The following is a 14,443-nucleotide window of genomic DNA, read 5'->3' as shown; positions in this document are numbered from 1 at the left end:
CAGACAAGAAGATGACGAGGAAAACAGTCTGACTTTCCTGTAATGTGTAGTACACATTAAGGAAGACAGAAGTCTTGCAGGTAGTCCTCAACCTACGACCACAACTGGGCCTTCATCAAATTCCTCCCCATCCCAAAAAAAGACACAGCAACCTTTTTGCCATCGCGTGCCAAAAGCGGGGGGAGTGGGGGGGGGTCACGAAAACCCCACTCCCTCCTAACACTGATGACATTACCTAGTTGTGTTCTTACCCAGCTCCCCAAACATGACAAACCCTCTGTAATCAATCAACGATTCCTTTATTAGGAGCGCCAGCAGCCCCGCCAAAAAGTTTCTCTCTCACCCAGGCTAAAAAGTCGGTCCGGCAGGGAGATGAATAGTTGTCTGCCACCTCTACTCATCTCCGCCCCCTGCCTTTTATCCCCAGAGCAAGGGTGGGGCTTCGCTAGCAGAGCTGGCTCTTCTGTCCTGAGGACCGGCCCACAGATTTTCACTGCTCTCCTCTCCTTTGTCTTCTGTGCATCCACGCGTCAGGCACTGGACCCAGCTGTTCCTCCTCTTCCTCATCAGCCACCTCCAGACCTGGGGGCTGTTGACTCTCCACCTGAGGACTGATGGATGGCCCAGCCTCCGCCTCTCTCTCTCTCCCTCCCTCCCTCCCTCTCTCTCTCTCTCTCTCTCTCTCTCTCTCTGTGCCAGCTCCTCTCCCTCTTCCCCCTCGGAGCTCTCAGGTTGTCTTGATACTGACTCTGACTCCCTTGCCTCCTCCTCCTCCTCCTCCTCCTCCTCTGATTCAGCTGCTGGAGGGGCCGGTGGCTGACAGGCCACTAAAAGTTGGCTCATGAAATGTGTGCAAGACTCCTCCTCCTCCTCCTGGCAAACCCCCCTCCCTTCTAGCACTGATGGAGAAAAGAGAGACCGACAACTTGATAGAGTCTGTTTCTTTATTTAAAAGATTCTTACGGCCGACACTGAGAAACTCTCCAGAACAAAACCCCACAATGCTTTCCAGTTTTTTAAATTCTCGTAAATTCAACACTTGTCTCAGCCACACCACAACCTCTGGGAAGTTTCCAGATTCCCTGCAGTTGGATCTCCCAGGTTAAATTGGATGCCAGCTTTCGGTTACCCCAAACTCCGTCTCTGTCCCTTCCCGTCTTAAGTGGTCAGTCCCACCAGCCTCTCGCTGAATTCCCAGAGCTTCTTGGCCAGCTGGTCATCACGGGCCTGTGGTGAGGGCACCTTCGCCTGGCAGTCCACGAAATACCGCCCGCTCAGCCTCTCGATGCCCTCCTCGGTGGCGCAGTAGATGGAGGTCTGGGCGGCCGCATCACAATCTCGGCTGAACAGCTGCATGAATGAGAACGACCAATGCAACCACCATGGAATGGAGCGACCAATTTCGGTTCTAACAGCTCCTGAAAGCAAAAGAAAGTTGGTTGTGTGAACGGCCCAGGATGGAAGGAAGCACCCCTTGAATATGGTGCCCCCCTCTCAAGGGTTAGGGTTAGGGTTGACCCGTTGCCCATTTTAAATATTTTTTGGAAGACCCAATGCTGAAGTGAGTGGGCAATGGTGCAAAGGTCTGTGAACATCTGCGTCCTGCATTGCACACCTGAATCCACTGCCGTTGGGTGCAGTGCTGGGTTGCTCCCGGTTCGCAAGAACCGGGAGTAAAAATTTGTAGTAGTTCTGAGAACCGGTAATAACATTGGCTGGCCATGCCCCTGAATCGGTCCCCGGCCCGGTTGCCGCTCGCTTACCCTGCCCACTTCATCAGAGGCTTTTTTTTTTTACTTTTAAAAGCATTTTTTCTACAACCTCTTCGGCCGAAGAAGTGGTAAAAAAAAATGCTTTGAAAAGCCTCTGGCGATCCCAGCTGAGTTGCCTAATCGGCAGAGGCTTTTCAAAGCATTGTTTTCTGCAACCTCTTAAAGTTGTAGAAAAAATGCTTTTAAAAGTTTTTTTTTTAAAAAGTTGGCCACGCCCACACAGTCACATTACCCCACCACCAAGCCACACCCACAAAATAAGCCATGCCCACAGAACCGGTAGTAAAAGAATTTAGAACCCACCCCTGGTTGGGTGGCTAATAGATTCAAATAAATAACATTACGTAATGATGGTCTATCTGTTCCAGTGATGCGTTGCTATCGGTTCACCCCGGATTGAGCAAATCGGTGGCGGTGGTGGGAGGCTCCGCCCACCCTCTTGGATGCTTCTGCGCATGCGCAGAACCATCATGTGTGCCCGCACGAGCGCCCACAAGCAAACCAGCAGCGATCGGTTTTGAAACCCGCTGCTGATCTGTTCCCTGAGTTGGTTAAAATAGCATTTTAGGTACAAGTCCGGATTAGGCGAGACGTGGCTCAAAAACAGGGACTCTGAGAGGGACCTTGGAGTGCAGCAGACAATCACTTCAACGTGAGCCAGCCGTGTGCGGCAGCAGCCAAAAAAGCTAATGCAATCCTTGGTTGTATAAACAGGCATAGAATCAAGATCAGGTGAAGTATTAGCGCTGCTTTATAAATCCTTGGTAAGGCCACACCTGGAATCCTGCAACCAATTTTGGTCACCATATTACAAGAAAGATGTTAAGATATTGGGAAAAGTGCAGAGAAGAGCAACTAGGATGATTAAAGGCCTGGAGATTAAAACATATGAAGAGCGGAGGGAAGAAGTGGGTTTGGCCAGTTTAGACTACAGTTAATCAATGGAACAGTCTAGAGAAAAGAAGGACATGACAGCATCTTCCAATGTTTGAGAGGCTGCCCCAAAGAAGAAGGGGGTCAACCTCTTCTCCAAAGCCCCAGAAGGCAGGACAAGAAGCAACGGATGGAAACTCATCAAGGAGAGAAGCAACCTGGAATTAAGGAGAAACTTCCTGACAGTGAGGACAATTCACCAGTGGAACAGCTGGCCACCAGAAGTTGTGGGTGCTCCAACACTGGAGGTTTTGAAGAAGAGATTGGGCAGCCAATTGTCTGAAATGTTATAGGGTTTCCTGTCTATGCAGAGGGTTGGACTAGAAGACCTCCAAAGGCCCTTCCCACCCTAAGATTCTAGGATTCTGGACCTGAGATGGTGGGAAACATCTCCCTTCGCAGCTGAGCTCGATGGAGGAAACTCCCGGGGTGTCTCTGCAGAGGGGGTCGAGGGAGCCCCCAGTGGGAGAGAAATGCCTGGGGGGGGGCCTCCATCTGGGGCGCCTTGGAGCCGGACTTCCACTCACCTGGATGAGCCGCGTAGCAGGTGACGTTGGTTCCTTCCAGCTGATTGGCCAACTCTCTCACATGGAGAATGTTGGCTAGTTTGCTGTTGCCGTAAGAAAGTGGAGCTTTCCATATTCCCTCCACCGGCTTGTGGATGGTCTGAAAGTCGATCTTCCCGAAGACATGCATACTGGAGACCACAGTTACGACCCGGCTCGGGGCGCAGCGCTTCAGCCGGTCCAGGAGCAGGTGGGTCAGCAAGAAGTGGGCCAAATGGTTGACCTGGAAGGCCTGATCGAAGCCATCAGCGGTTTGACCAGTCATAAAGACTCCTGCCAGAAAAGGAAGCGGATTACATGCAGTCCTTGGCTTACAACGGGTCACTTCCCGATCTAATGAAAAGTAACTACGAGGCGGTTCCCAAGTTCCAATGGCTCCCTCTTGTGGCCACTTCACATAACTGCATTCTGGGTGCTTGGCCACCAGTCTGACCTTGGAAACATGGAAAGTGACTGTGATTTATGACATTTTGGTCAAAAAAGGCCTTTACTTGCAGTTTTCAACAAAAGCACCTGATAGTGAACTATCGGTTCGCTTAATAACTGCCTCAAAAAAAGGATGTAAAATCGTGTTCGTCACAGAGGTGACCTGCTTTACAACCATCACAACCTACGACTATAATCGGCAGGCTCCATCATGGCCATAAATCGAGAATTGCATGTAAAATATCCAGTTTGGTCTAATGGTTACGGCAATAGGCTTTTTAAGTCAGTTAAATCAGTTTGGTCTAGTGATTAAGCCTACAAAACAGGAGGACATGAGTTCAAATCCCGCCTTAAGCCATGAAAGCCAGCTGGGTGACTTTCAGGAAAATCACCAGGAGACAAGGAGTTCTAGTCCCGCCTTAGGCATGAACTGAGTGACGTTGAGCCAATCACTAGGAGATGGGGAGTTCTAGTCCCGCCTTAGGCATGAACTGAGTGTCTTTGAGCCAATCACCAGGAGATGGTGAGTTCTAGTTCCACCTCAGGCATGAACTGAGTGACTTTGAGCCAATCAGTAGGAGACAGGGAGTTCTAGTCCTGCCTTAGGCACAAAAGCCAGCTGGTGACTTTGGCCAGTCTCTCTGTCCGCCCAACCTACCTCACAGGGTTGTTGTTTAGAGGAAAATAGGAGGAGGAAGGAGAGTTGGATCTGTTCGCCGCCTTGAGTTATTCATAAAAGTAACTCAAGTAACACCAGAGCTCCTGCATGAGCCACCAGAGCATGGGGTCAATAAGCTGACTTTGTATAAATATACAAAAGTATGAAGGCTATTGCTTAATGCATTGTAAGCCGCCCTGAGTCTCCAGAGAAGGGCGGCATATAAATCAAATTTAATAATAATAATAATAATAATAATAATAATAATAATAATAATAATAATAATAATAATCTATATAAATAAAAATGTAAATGTCCATTTGTACATAACCGCACATCTCTGGAAGTTCTTCACCAATTGCTTTCAAATTTTGATGCAACATTGCATTCGACTACTGGCGTGTTTTTATATACCTATATTATATACATGTCACACCTGTGACAGGTAAAACATGAAAAACATTGGAAAACATTGAAAGACATTGACAAACATTGACAAACATTGAAAAACAGCGCCATCTGCTGGACGTAAAACCAACATGGCAGCCTCCCAGCCCTGATTACGCTCAACAGATTTCTGCTCCTTATATTTAGACTCTCCATATTGCTTCCAAGAAACTGCGCATTTGGAAGGCAGAGACGCCCGAGGGTCATATCCTGCCACCAGGCTCGGCAGGTAAGCAGCTGGCTCCCCGCTGGGAAGCCCTCGCAGCTGGCGCTTCTAGAGCTGGGCAGGGCCCACCTGAGCCTGGCTCTGACCTCCCCCTCCCCTGGCCACCCCGCAAAATAGCTTCGCCCGCCGCTGCTGCCCATCCCCCTCGCCAGCCGCTCTCGGGGCTCCCTGCAAAGAACACCTGGCAATGAGGCTGCCTGGGTCTGCCGAGCGGGAACCCTCTGTCCCTCGCCTGGCCTGAATCGCGCCTGGACCAGCGCTACCACGGGCCCCAAGGTCAGAAAGACCAGCCGCTAACTGGCGCTATGCGAATCCATCGGTGAGCGGGAGATGGAGGCAACTGGAGCCTCAGGGTTGCCTTTGACCAACACCGCCTTTGATTTCCAGGTGGGTGCTCTGGCAGTTCATGGAGCCTACACGAAAATTTCGGCCTCTGGCACAAAAGGGGCTCCGGGGAGGCTTTGCGGGGGCGGAAATGGGCAGGAGGGAGGATGGGCGGCCCTCCTTCATTTCGCCTGGAAGAGCGAGGGATTTAATCATTCCCCTGCCCTTGGCAGGTGAGGGAGGAGAACTGCACAGCAGGGTCCAGTGGGGTGTGCGTGACTTCTGGCTTTGCCGCTTTCTTCCTTTGGGCAGGAAGCCCCAAACCAGCCTCGAACCCACCACACCCCCTCCCTCCCTCCCTTCCCTTCCCTTCCCTGCCCTGCTATGTGTCTCCCCGTCGAGCCCCCAGAGAACATCTGTGTAGGGGGGACGGAGGGCCTCCCCAAGTTTCTGCTGTGGTGCGGAGAGCTGCGAAGGCCTGGCCTGAAAAGGTAAGGGTGATGGCGGGGGATGCAGAAGAGGCCGGGCCAGAGACAGAGATAAACAGAGAGAGGGGAGAGAGAGAGACATAGAGAAATACAGAGAGACCGGGGGGGGGGGGGGGGAAAGAGAGACACATACAGAGATACAGAGAGAGAGGGTGGGAGAAAGAGCAAGAGAGACACATAGAGAGATACAGGGGGGAGAGAGACATAGAGAGATACAGAGGAGGGAGAGAGAGAGACATAGAGAGATACAAAGAGAGAGGGGGAGACAGAGAGGGAGGATTTTGTGGTTCCCATTGTTTTTTAGCAACCGGTTCTCTGCCCTAATCACCAGCTGGGTAGGCGTGGCTCGGGGGCTGTCATGTGACTGATGAAAGTGAGTGACGTCGAGTTGGCCACGCCCACCAAATGTTCGTGGAGACTTTGGAACTTCAGCCTCGCTCTTTTAGCCCAGCGGAAGCACCAGACTGGGCCACAGCAACGCGTGGCCGGGTACAGCTAGTAATAATAATAAAGGCGGTATACGAAAAACAAACAACTACAAATAGAAGATAGCTGCTTCTCAAGTTATGGGAGTCTTCGAAGGAACGGGGAAATCCCGGAGACGGCCAGAATCTTCCCCCTTCCTTCCCCCTCTGGAGACCCCGCGGAGGGTCTGCTCTGCCCCCACCTGCATTGTTGATGAGGATGTCCAGACGGGGCTCCGATTCTAAGAAGCTCTGCGCAAAAGCTCGCACGGAGTTCAGGCTGCCCAGATCCAGGATCATCAGGATCACCTCCGAGTTCCCACTTTCCTGGAAAAGGAGCGGAAGGAATCCTGAGCCTCGGGATCCGGTGTGGTGTCCAAGGCTGATTCATTGTTTACTCACCTTCTGCATAGGTCTGCTCAACTCCCGGCAATCTCTCTGGGTGGTGTGTAACAGGGGTCCCCAACACTCAGGTTGCCGCCTCTACCAGGCCGTGACCCGTTGAGCTGCCAAACTGGCAGGCCAGTGCATGAAGCTTCATTTGCCCATGGGCGGGATTTAGGACTAGAACTCTCGCACCCACTGCCGAACGCGCTGAAGGTGTCACCGCCAGCCTGAGGTATCAAAAAGGTTGGGGGCCCCTGGCATTATAGCAAAATGATACAGGTTGTCCTCGACTTTTTACTAACTATTTAGAGATCATTCAAAACCGATAGTTAAGCCACTGGACTGTATCTTTGAAGCTGCCGTCAGGCCAATACTATTTAGTTTGGCAGAGATGGTATTCCTGGTTAGAGAGAAAGATAAATATAAGAAAATAATGTAGCCTGAATGTCTAAGCAGGAGCCACAGATAGCTAAGCAAGAAGTAGATTACAATTGATTTGTGTATAACTATGTGAATAAATGAATACGTAAAATAGATATGTATAGATATGTATAGAGGAAAACAGGTGGAACAGGAAAATAATCCACCGATGCAACAAATTTATGTTCTTTTTGATGTTGGTTTGTTTTTCGTATTGTTTTATTGTATTTATGTTTGTTTGTATTTTACTGTTGTTTTTCTTTTTTAAACAATAAAAAATTGGAAAAACAAAACAAAACAACAAAAAAGCTCGGACCAAAGTATGTGGGGCATTTCCCAATCACTAGACTCATCAACCCAGTCACAGTTGAATTGGAATTGCCGAAAAATTTGAGACGAATCCACCCTGTGTTTCATGTTAGTTTACTAAATTTAATTTAATTTAATTTAATTTAATTTCCAATTTATATACCGCCCTTCTCCCTGAGGACTCAGGGCGGTGTACAGCCAAGATAAAAAACATAGGATACAAATATTAAAACATTTAAAAATATATATAAATTTTGGCCCGAAAGTTAAGAATCACAGACTAATTAAAAGAATTTAAAAATTTTAAAAATTTCTTCTTAGGCCAACCCGGCTTGTTGAAAAAGATGGGTTTTCAGGGAACGACGGAAGGCATTGAGGTCCTGGATTCTTCTTATCTCCGGGGGCAACTGATTCCAGAGGGTGGGAGCCCCCACAGAGAAGGCCCTCCCCCTGGGGGCCACCAGCCTACTAAAACCGGAACTTTTGTCCCCTTTGCGGCCGAACCAGGACTCTCCTCCGGTCCCCATACTGATAGAAGGGGAACAACATTTTGAAGTTTGGACTGACCATAAAAACTTAGAGGCTTTGAAAACACCACGTAAACTGTCACCAAAGTAAGCTCAACGGGCCCAACACTTCAACCGTTTTAATTTCACTTTACACTACCTTCCTGGAGGAAAGAACTTCATGGTGGATGCACTTTCCAGATTGCCTCAATACAACAGTGCCAAGGAGGAAGTGGTTCGGCCTATCATACCTGTGGCACAACTAGCAGCGCCAGTAACTTCCAGAGCACAGTCGAGGGCTGATCCAGCCCTCTCGGGCGATTTGCTTCAGAAACTACAAGAAGCTCTAAAGACTGACAAGTGGTTTCGAACTCACTCGAATGAATGTACACTCTGTGATGGACTAGCTTGGATTGGGACCAAATTGTATGTTCCGGCCATTTTAAGAGTAGCGGTGTTGCAGCAAGCTCATGATGCCAAGACGGTGGGATACTTTGGATTTGTTAAAACTCTACATCTCGTTAAAAGACAATTCTGGTGGCCTGCACTCAAAAAGGACATAGAGGCATATGTAGCTAGCTGTCTGGTGTGTGCCTCAGCTAAGAGACCTTCGGGGAAGCCACCGGGTTTACTTCAGAGTGTGGCGAGGCCAAATGCTCCTTGGAAAGAGATATCCATGGATTTTATTGTAGATCTGCCGGAGAGTGGGGGGTTGCACAGTCATTTGGACAGTAACGGATTTGTTTTCCAAACAAGTGCATTTCATCCCGTGTTCTAAAATCCCTTCAGCTAAAACCCTTGCAAAATTGTTTATTCAGCATGTTTATCGATTACATGGGGCTCCTAAACGTATAATCTCAGACAGGGGTGTGCAATTTACCTCCAACTTTTGGAAGGAGTTTTTAGGGTTAATAGGCTCCGCCCAGGGGTTAAGCTCCGCCCACCACCCCCAGACAAATGGGGCTTGTGAGAGAACCAATGCTGTGTTAGAACAGTACCTAAGATGTTACATAAATTACCAGCAAGATAACTGGGTGGACTTATTGCCATTTGCGGAGGTGGCGTATAATAACTCCATACATAGCAGCACTGGTTTCATTCCATTTAAGGTGGCCTCTGGCCAAGAGTTTGTGCCAATCCCAGAGCTACCACAGGATAGAACCCATAGAACCCCTCTTTAATTGACCCATAGAACCCCTCTTTAATTGAGTGGATCGAACAACTATGGGGTACTTGGGCAGTAACTTGAAAAGCCTTAGATGATGCACACCGAGCACATAAAGCCCAAGCTGACAAAAAGAGGTGCCCGGCACACGTTTACAAAGTGGGTGATATGGTTTATCTTTCCACTAAATATTTACAGACCTCCCAGAAATCAAAAAAGCTCGGACCTATACCCGCGAAAAGGGAGACCTTGGTTTACCGGACTGGGAGCTATACTATAAGGCAGTATCGCTTAATTGGATAAGAGAATGGATAGAATTAAAAAATAAGAGAATGCTATATCTGGAGGGATTTGATTTGAACCGAGGCTGGCACGCTTTCTTGTGGGAGGGCGCCGACAAGCAACAAAGATACTTCCAACAGCATATTATTAGAGGCTCACTGTACAAAACCTGGCAAGAAATTAGAAAGCAGCATTATACTAAAATCCCGAGATGGTTAGCGACCATGGAAGCATCGATCTACCCAAATGTAATGGACATAGAAAAAAATGAGGAGCTATCAAGAATTACTGAGCGAAGAAAGGAATTTATATACGAGGCAGGAACTCGAGAACCAGGGTATAGACATTGACCGGTGGCCGTATCTCCAAATAGAATCAAGATACAAAGCAGATCGGGCAAAATTCGGATTTCAAAATGAACCAAATGAATTAGACAAGATATTAAAAAGTACGGATGAGAAAATGATAACCAAAATTTACAATTACCTAATAAAATACAAACTAGAGGAGGAGACTGTGAAAGAAAATATGATAACTTGGGCAAGAAACATTGGATATACTATTGAATTGGATAAGTGGGATAAATTATGGAAAGAAAATTATAAGATGACAATGTCTACACCTTACAAAGAAAACCTTTATAAGATGTTCTACAGATGGCATCTACCACCGGCACGTTTAGCTAAAATGTTCCCAAATGTGTCACCAATGTGTTGGAAATGCAAGTCACAGAAGGGGTCATACTACCATCTCTGGTGGTCATGGAGAAAGGCGCAACATTACTGGCAAGAAATCAAGAAAATGATTGAAGAAATAATGAAACAGAGAGTTGAAATGAGACCGGAATTTTTTCTCCTTGGAATAATTACCCCACAATTTACTAAGGAAATAAAATATCTCACTATACATATCGTAACAGCGGCACGCATACTGTATGCTTAGAATTGGAAATCTGAACAACTGCCAACAGAAGACAAACTAGTTGCCTAAATAACAGAATGTGCAGAAATGGACAGACTTACAAAGCAATTACAAGAGAAAGATGATTCTGAATACTATTTAGTTTGGCAGAGATGGTATTCCTGGTTAGAGGGAAAGATAAATATAGGAAAATAATGTAGCCTGAATGTCTAAGCAGGAGCCACAGATAGCTAAGCAAGAAGTAGATTACAATTGATTTGTGTATAACTATGTGAATAAATGAATACGTAAAATAGATATGTATAGAGGAAAACAGGTGGAACAGGAAAATAATCCACCGATGCAACAAATTTATATTCTTTTTGATGTTGGTTTGTTTTTCGTATTGTTTTATTGTATTTATGTGTCAGACTTCGATGCTATCTCAAAATAAATGAATTTCCAAACTGCCAATCTTTAAGGAAATCTTTTCTTTAATTGAGCACAGCCACCAGATCATGACTCGATGCGGAAAAGACTGACCTTTTGCCCCCCAATCCCTCCCTTTCCGATCCCCAAATCTCTGCTTCTCATTGGCTATCTTCTAAGTCATTCTTCAGACTTCTTGTCTCATCATTTCCCAGGAATGTCTCCCCCCTTCATTTCCATGATGACCCGACTTCAAAGGGATTTAGCAGGCAAAAGTTCAGAGCTTATATCTCTCTCTCCTCTGCTCTCTATGCCAGCGTCGAAACACTGACATTATGTTTGTTTGTATTTTACTGTTGTTTTTCTTTTTTAAACAATAAAAAGTTGAAAAAAAAACCAAAACAAACAAACAAAAAAAAAAGCTCAGACCAAAGTATGTGGGGCATTTCCCAATCACTAGACTCATCAACCCAGTCACAGTTGAATTGGAATTGCCAAAAAATTTGAGACGAATCCACCCTGTGTTTCATGTTAGCTTACTGAAACCGGAACATTCGTCCCCTTTGCGTCCGAACCAGGACTCTCCTCGGTCCCCATACTGATAGAAGGGGAACAACATTTTGAAGTTAAGGAAATCCTGGATTCTAGGAAGCATCATGGTAAAGTGCAGTATTTGGTGGCTTGGAAGCATTTTCCATTATCTCAAGCTGAATGGGTGAATAAACGTGATGTCCGGCCACCAAAGAAAGTTCCGTTGTTTCACACCAAATATCCTGATAAACCCTAATTTCTGTGTTATGTTGTTTTCTCTTTCCCTATTCAGGACTAACATCTCTTCTGCAGAGGGGCCGAATGTCAGCCTCCGCCTTTTCTGCTTTGGCTGCCATAGTAACGGGAGGGGGGAGAGCAGGTAGCATGGGGGTGGGGGGGAAAGCGTGCTGGAGGAGGAAAATGAAACCGATACTTAAGCTATCGGACTGTATCTTTGAAGCTGCTATTGGGTCAACAGTCGTGGCATTCCTGATTGATGACGCTGGCAGACGTGTGCTTCCACCTGACCCCTGGGAGACCTTTGGATTGGATGATTTACGATGGACAGTGGGAGGGGACGCTTTCTATATGCAATTTTCGCGCTTATTGCCTTTAATTTCATCTTTCCTGGGTTGCGTTCACTTCATCTCTAGTAAAAGTACCTTTCTCTATAAACAATGGAGTTTGGGTCATTCTTTCCTGGACTTTGAAGGAAGCACACCTGACACAGTTGTTAACCGAGTCTTGCCCCTATTTTATGACCTTTCTTGCCACAGTTGTTAAGTGAGCCACCGCAACCGTTAAGTTAGTAACACCATTGTAAAGTACATTGGGCTTTCTTATTGAGTTTACTTGTCAAAAGATTGCTAAGAGATCACATGATCACATGCAATTGTCATAAATAGGAGTCATCTCTCTTTTGATCACATGACCATAGAGATCCTGCAAAGGTTGTAAATGTGAAAAATGGTCATAAGTCACTTTTTTCAGTGCCATTGTAACTTTGAACAGTCATTAAATAAACGGTTGTAAGTCAAGGATTATCTGTGTAACATCTATTCTATTGTGACTCTATGGCGCCATTGATTATGGCAATGTTATCATGCTTTTACCGTAACTTAATGTTTTATCTCGTCTATTGTACTGCCCACCTATTTTTTTTTTTTAAATTTGATTTATATGCCGCCCTTCTCCGGAGACTCAGGGCGGCTTACAATGCGTTAAGCAATAGCCTTCATCCTTTTGTATATTTATACAAAGTCAGCTTATTGCCCCCACAAACTGGGTCCTCATTTCACCTACCTTAGAAAGGATGGAAGGCTGAGTCAACCTTGAGCCTTGGCGAGATTCGAACCAGCAGTAATTGCAGGCAGCTGTGTTAATAACAGGGTGCTTAGACCACTGTACTATCAAGGCTCAAAACATGATATACATGTATTTGTTGACGCTTTATTTAAACATACATTTGTGTTTGTGTGTATAATGTGTTTTATCTGTGTTGCGTATCAGAGATCGCATGATCCCTTTAGATGCCACATGCTAAATAAATGAATAAAAACCATCAGGAAAACACCTGAATATCAGAAGAGTGGAGGGATGGCCGATGCTTACCCGTCTGATGTCGTACACGGCTGATTCTCCCCTCGCTTTGTCGCGGCATGCCAGAACAACACGGGCGCCTCTCCGGGCCAGATCCACCGCGGTGGCCTTCCCGATCCCTGAATTTCCACCTAGGAAAAGGCAGAGAAAGGATCCATGGAGATCGCCCAGCCTTTGATGGGGACCCAGGAGCCGAAGGAAGAAAAACCAGAAAGTCCAGTTGCCTCTCAGAAAGAAAAAAAGCACCTTTGGGACAACCTGTCACTTTGGCTTCCGCTGCAATCCTTTCCTGCGCAGCCAGCAGAGACCACCAGAGTTTCCCGCAACCATCAATGCTGGCAAGGAAGCGAAGCAGGCGCGAGATTCGCCCTTCCGAGGCCCCCCCTGGCTGGTCCAAGCAGGGTCTCCGGCAGCCCAGCCCAGCCCTCCCCCCCGCTCTTCCGCACCCTCCTTCCTCCCTTCCTTCCTGGCCGGGGGTCCGGGGAAGCCCCAGGACGGCTGGCATCTGCGGGGGTCCCGGGTCAGTTCTCAGCCGGTTTCTTCCCGAGGGGCTTTTTTGGCCGGACTTTCTCGGCTGCCTCTGAAGCCCCTTTCAGTCGGGGGCAAGCAGGACCTGCACGGGGCAGAATCTGCACGGAGCCACTGAGGTGGGAGGGAGAGAAAGAAAGAAAGAAAGAAAGAAAGAAAGAAAGAAAGAAAGAAAGAAAGAAAGAAAGAAAGAAAGAAAGAAAGAAAGAAAGAAAGAAAGAAAGAAAGAAAGAAAGAGAGCAATGCCTCCTCCAAGACTCCCCTTCCCCCCCCAGCTGACCTGTGATGAGCACCGTCTTGCCCCGCAGGCTGACCGCGTTCCTGCACCGGGTGGCGACCCCCAAGTAGTAGTGGAGCAGCGCGTAGAGACCCAGCAGCAGCGCCGCCCCCGCCCCCAGCGCCCCCAACGCCTCCATGGCCCCGCAGCCCCACGCCGCTTCCTTCCCTTTCCCCGGGACGCCACTCCCGTCGCCCTGCCTCCCGCCCCGCTCCCGCGTGGGAAAGCCACTCTCTCGCCCCCCCTCCTGGCTGACAAGGAAGGAAGGAAGGAAGGAAGAAAGGAAGGAAAGAAGGAAAGGAAGGAAGGAAGGAAGGAAGGAAGGAAGGAAGGAAGGAAGGAAGGAAGGTGGGTAGGTGATAGGAATGAAGAGGAAGGATGGAAGAGATAGACAGACAGACAGACAGACAGAAAGAAAGAAAGAAAGGAAGAGAGCAATGCCCCCTCCAAGACCCCCCCTTCCCGCCCAGCTGACCTGTGATGAGCACCCTCTTGCCCCGCAGGCTGACCGCGTTCCTGCACCGGGGGGCGGCCACCAAGTAGTAGTAGAGCAGCTCGTAGAGCCCCAGCAGCAGAGCCCCCAGCGCCCCCAACGCCTCCATGGCCCGATGTCCGCTGGCCCCGCAATCCGCCTCCGCTTCCCTTTTTATCTCCCAGGAGCCCGTCCCCGCCCCGCCCTGCCTGGGACGCCCACAGCTGCCCGCTGTTCTGCCAACCTCTCGCTCTCCTGATGGTCTCCCGTCCGGCATCCGAAGCGGGGTGGGTGGGTGTGTCCCCGGCCACCCGCAGCCTGTCGCCCTTTCGCC

At 48.1% G+C, this 14,443-nt stretch overlaps 1 protein-coding gene across 2 annotated transcripts; it reads right to left on the bottom strand.

Moving 5' to 3' along the window:
- Positions 1-926: 926 nt before the first annotated feature.
- On the bottom strand, positions 927-13,987 carry LOC117656662 (dehydrogenase/reductase SDR family member 13-like). 2 transcript variants are annotated; one of them, XM_087890535.1, is made up of 5 exons: positions 13,079-13,987; positions 12,845-12,963; positions 6,508-6,631; positions 3,233-3,544; positions 927-1,418 (listed from the first exon to the last, which is right to left on the bottom strand). In XM_087890535.1, the coding sequence occupies exons 1-5, from the start codon at positions 13,335-13,337 to the stop codon at positions 1,159-1,161; spliced, it is 1,074 nt and encodes a 357-aa protein (XP_087746661.1). In that variant the 5' UTR covers positions 13,338-13,987; the 3' UTR covers positions 927-1,158. The 2 variants fall into 2 exon arrangements, with proteins under 2 accessions (XP_087746661.1, XP_060538295.2); XM_060682312.2 differs by having other exon boundaries at positions 13,641-13,971.
- Positions 13,988-14,443: the final 456 nt, after the last annotated feature.

This window comes from Pantherophis guttatus, chromosome 1, assembly GCF_059756535.1.
Source record: "Pantherophis guttatus breed Tessera chromosome 1, ASM5975653v1, whole genome shotgun sequence".
In the NCBI taxonomy this organism is placed as follows: domain Eukaryota; kingdom Metazoa; phylum Chordata; class Lepidosauria; order Squamata; family Colubridae; genus Pantherophis; species Pantherophis guttatus.
This window is presented reverse-complemented; position numbering and strand designations above follow the sequence as displayed.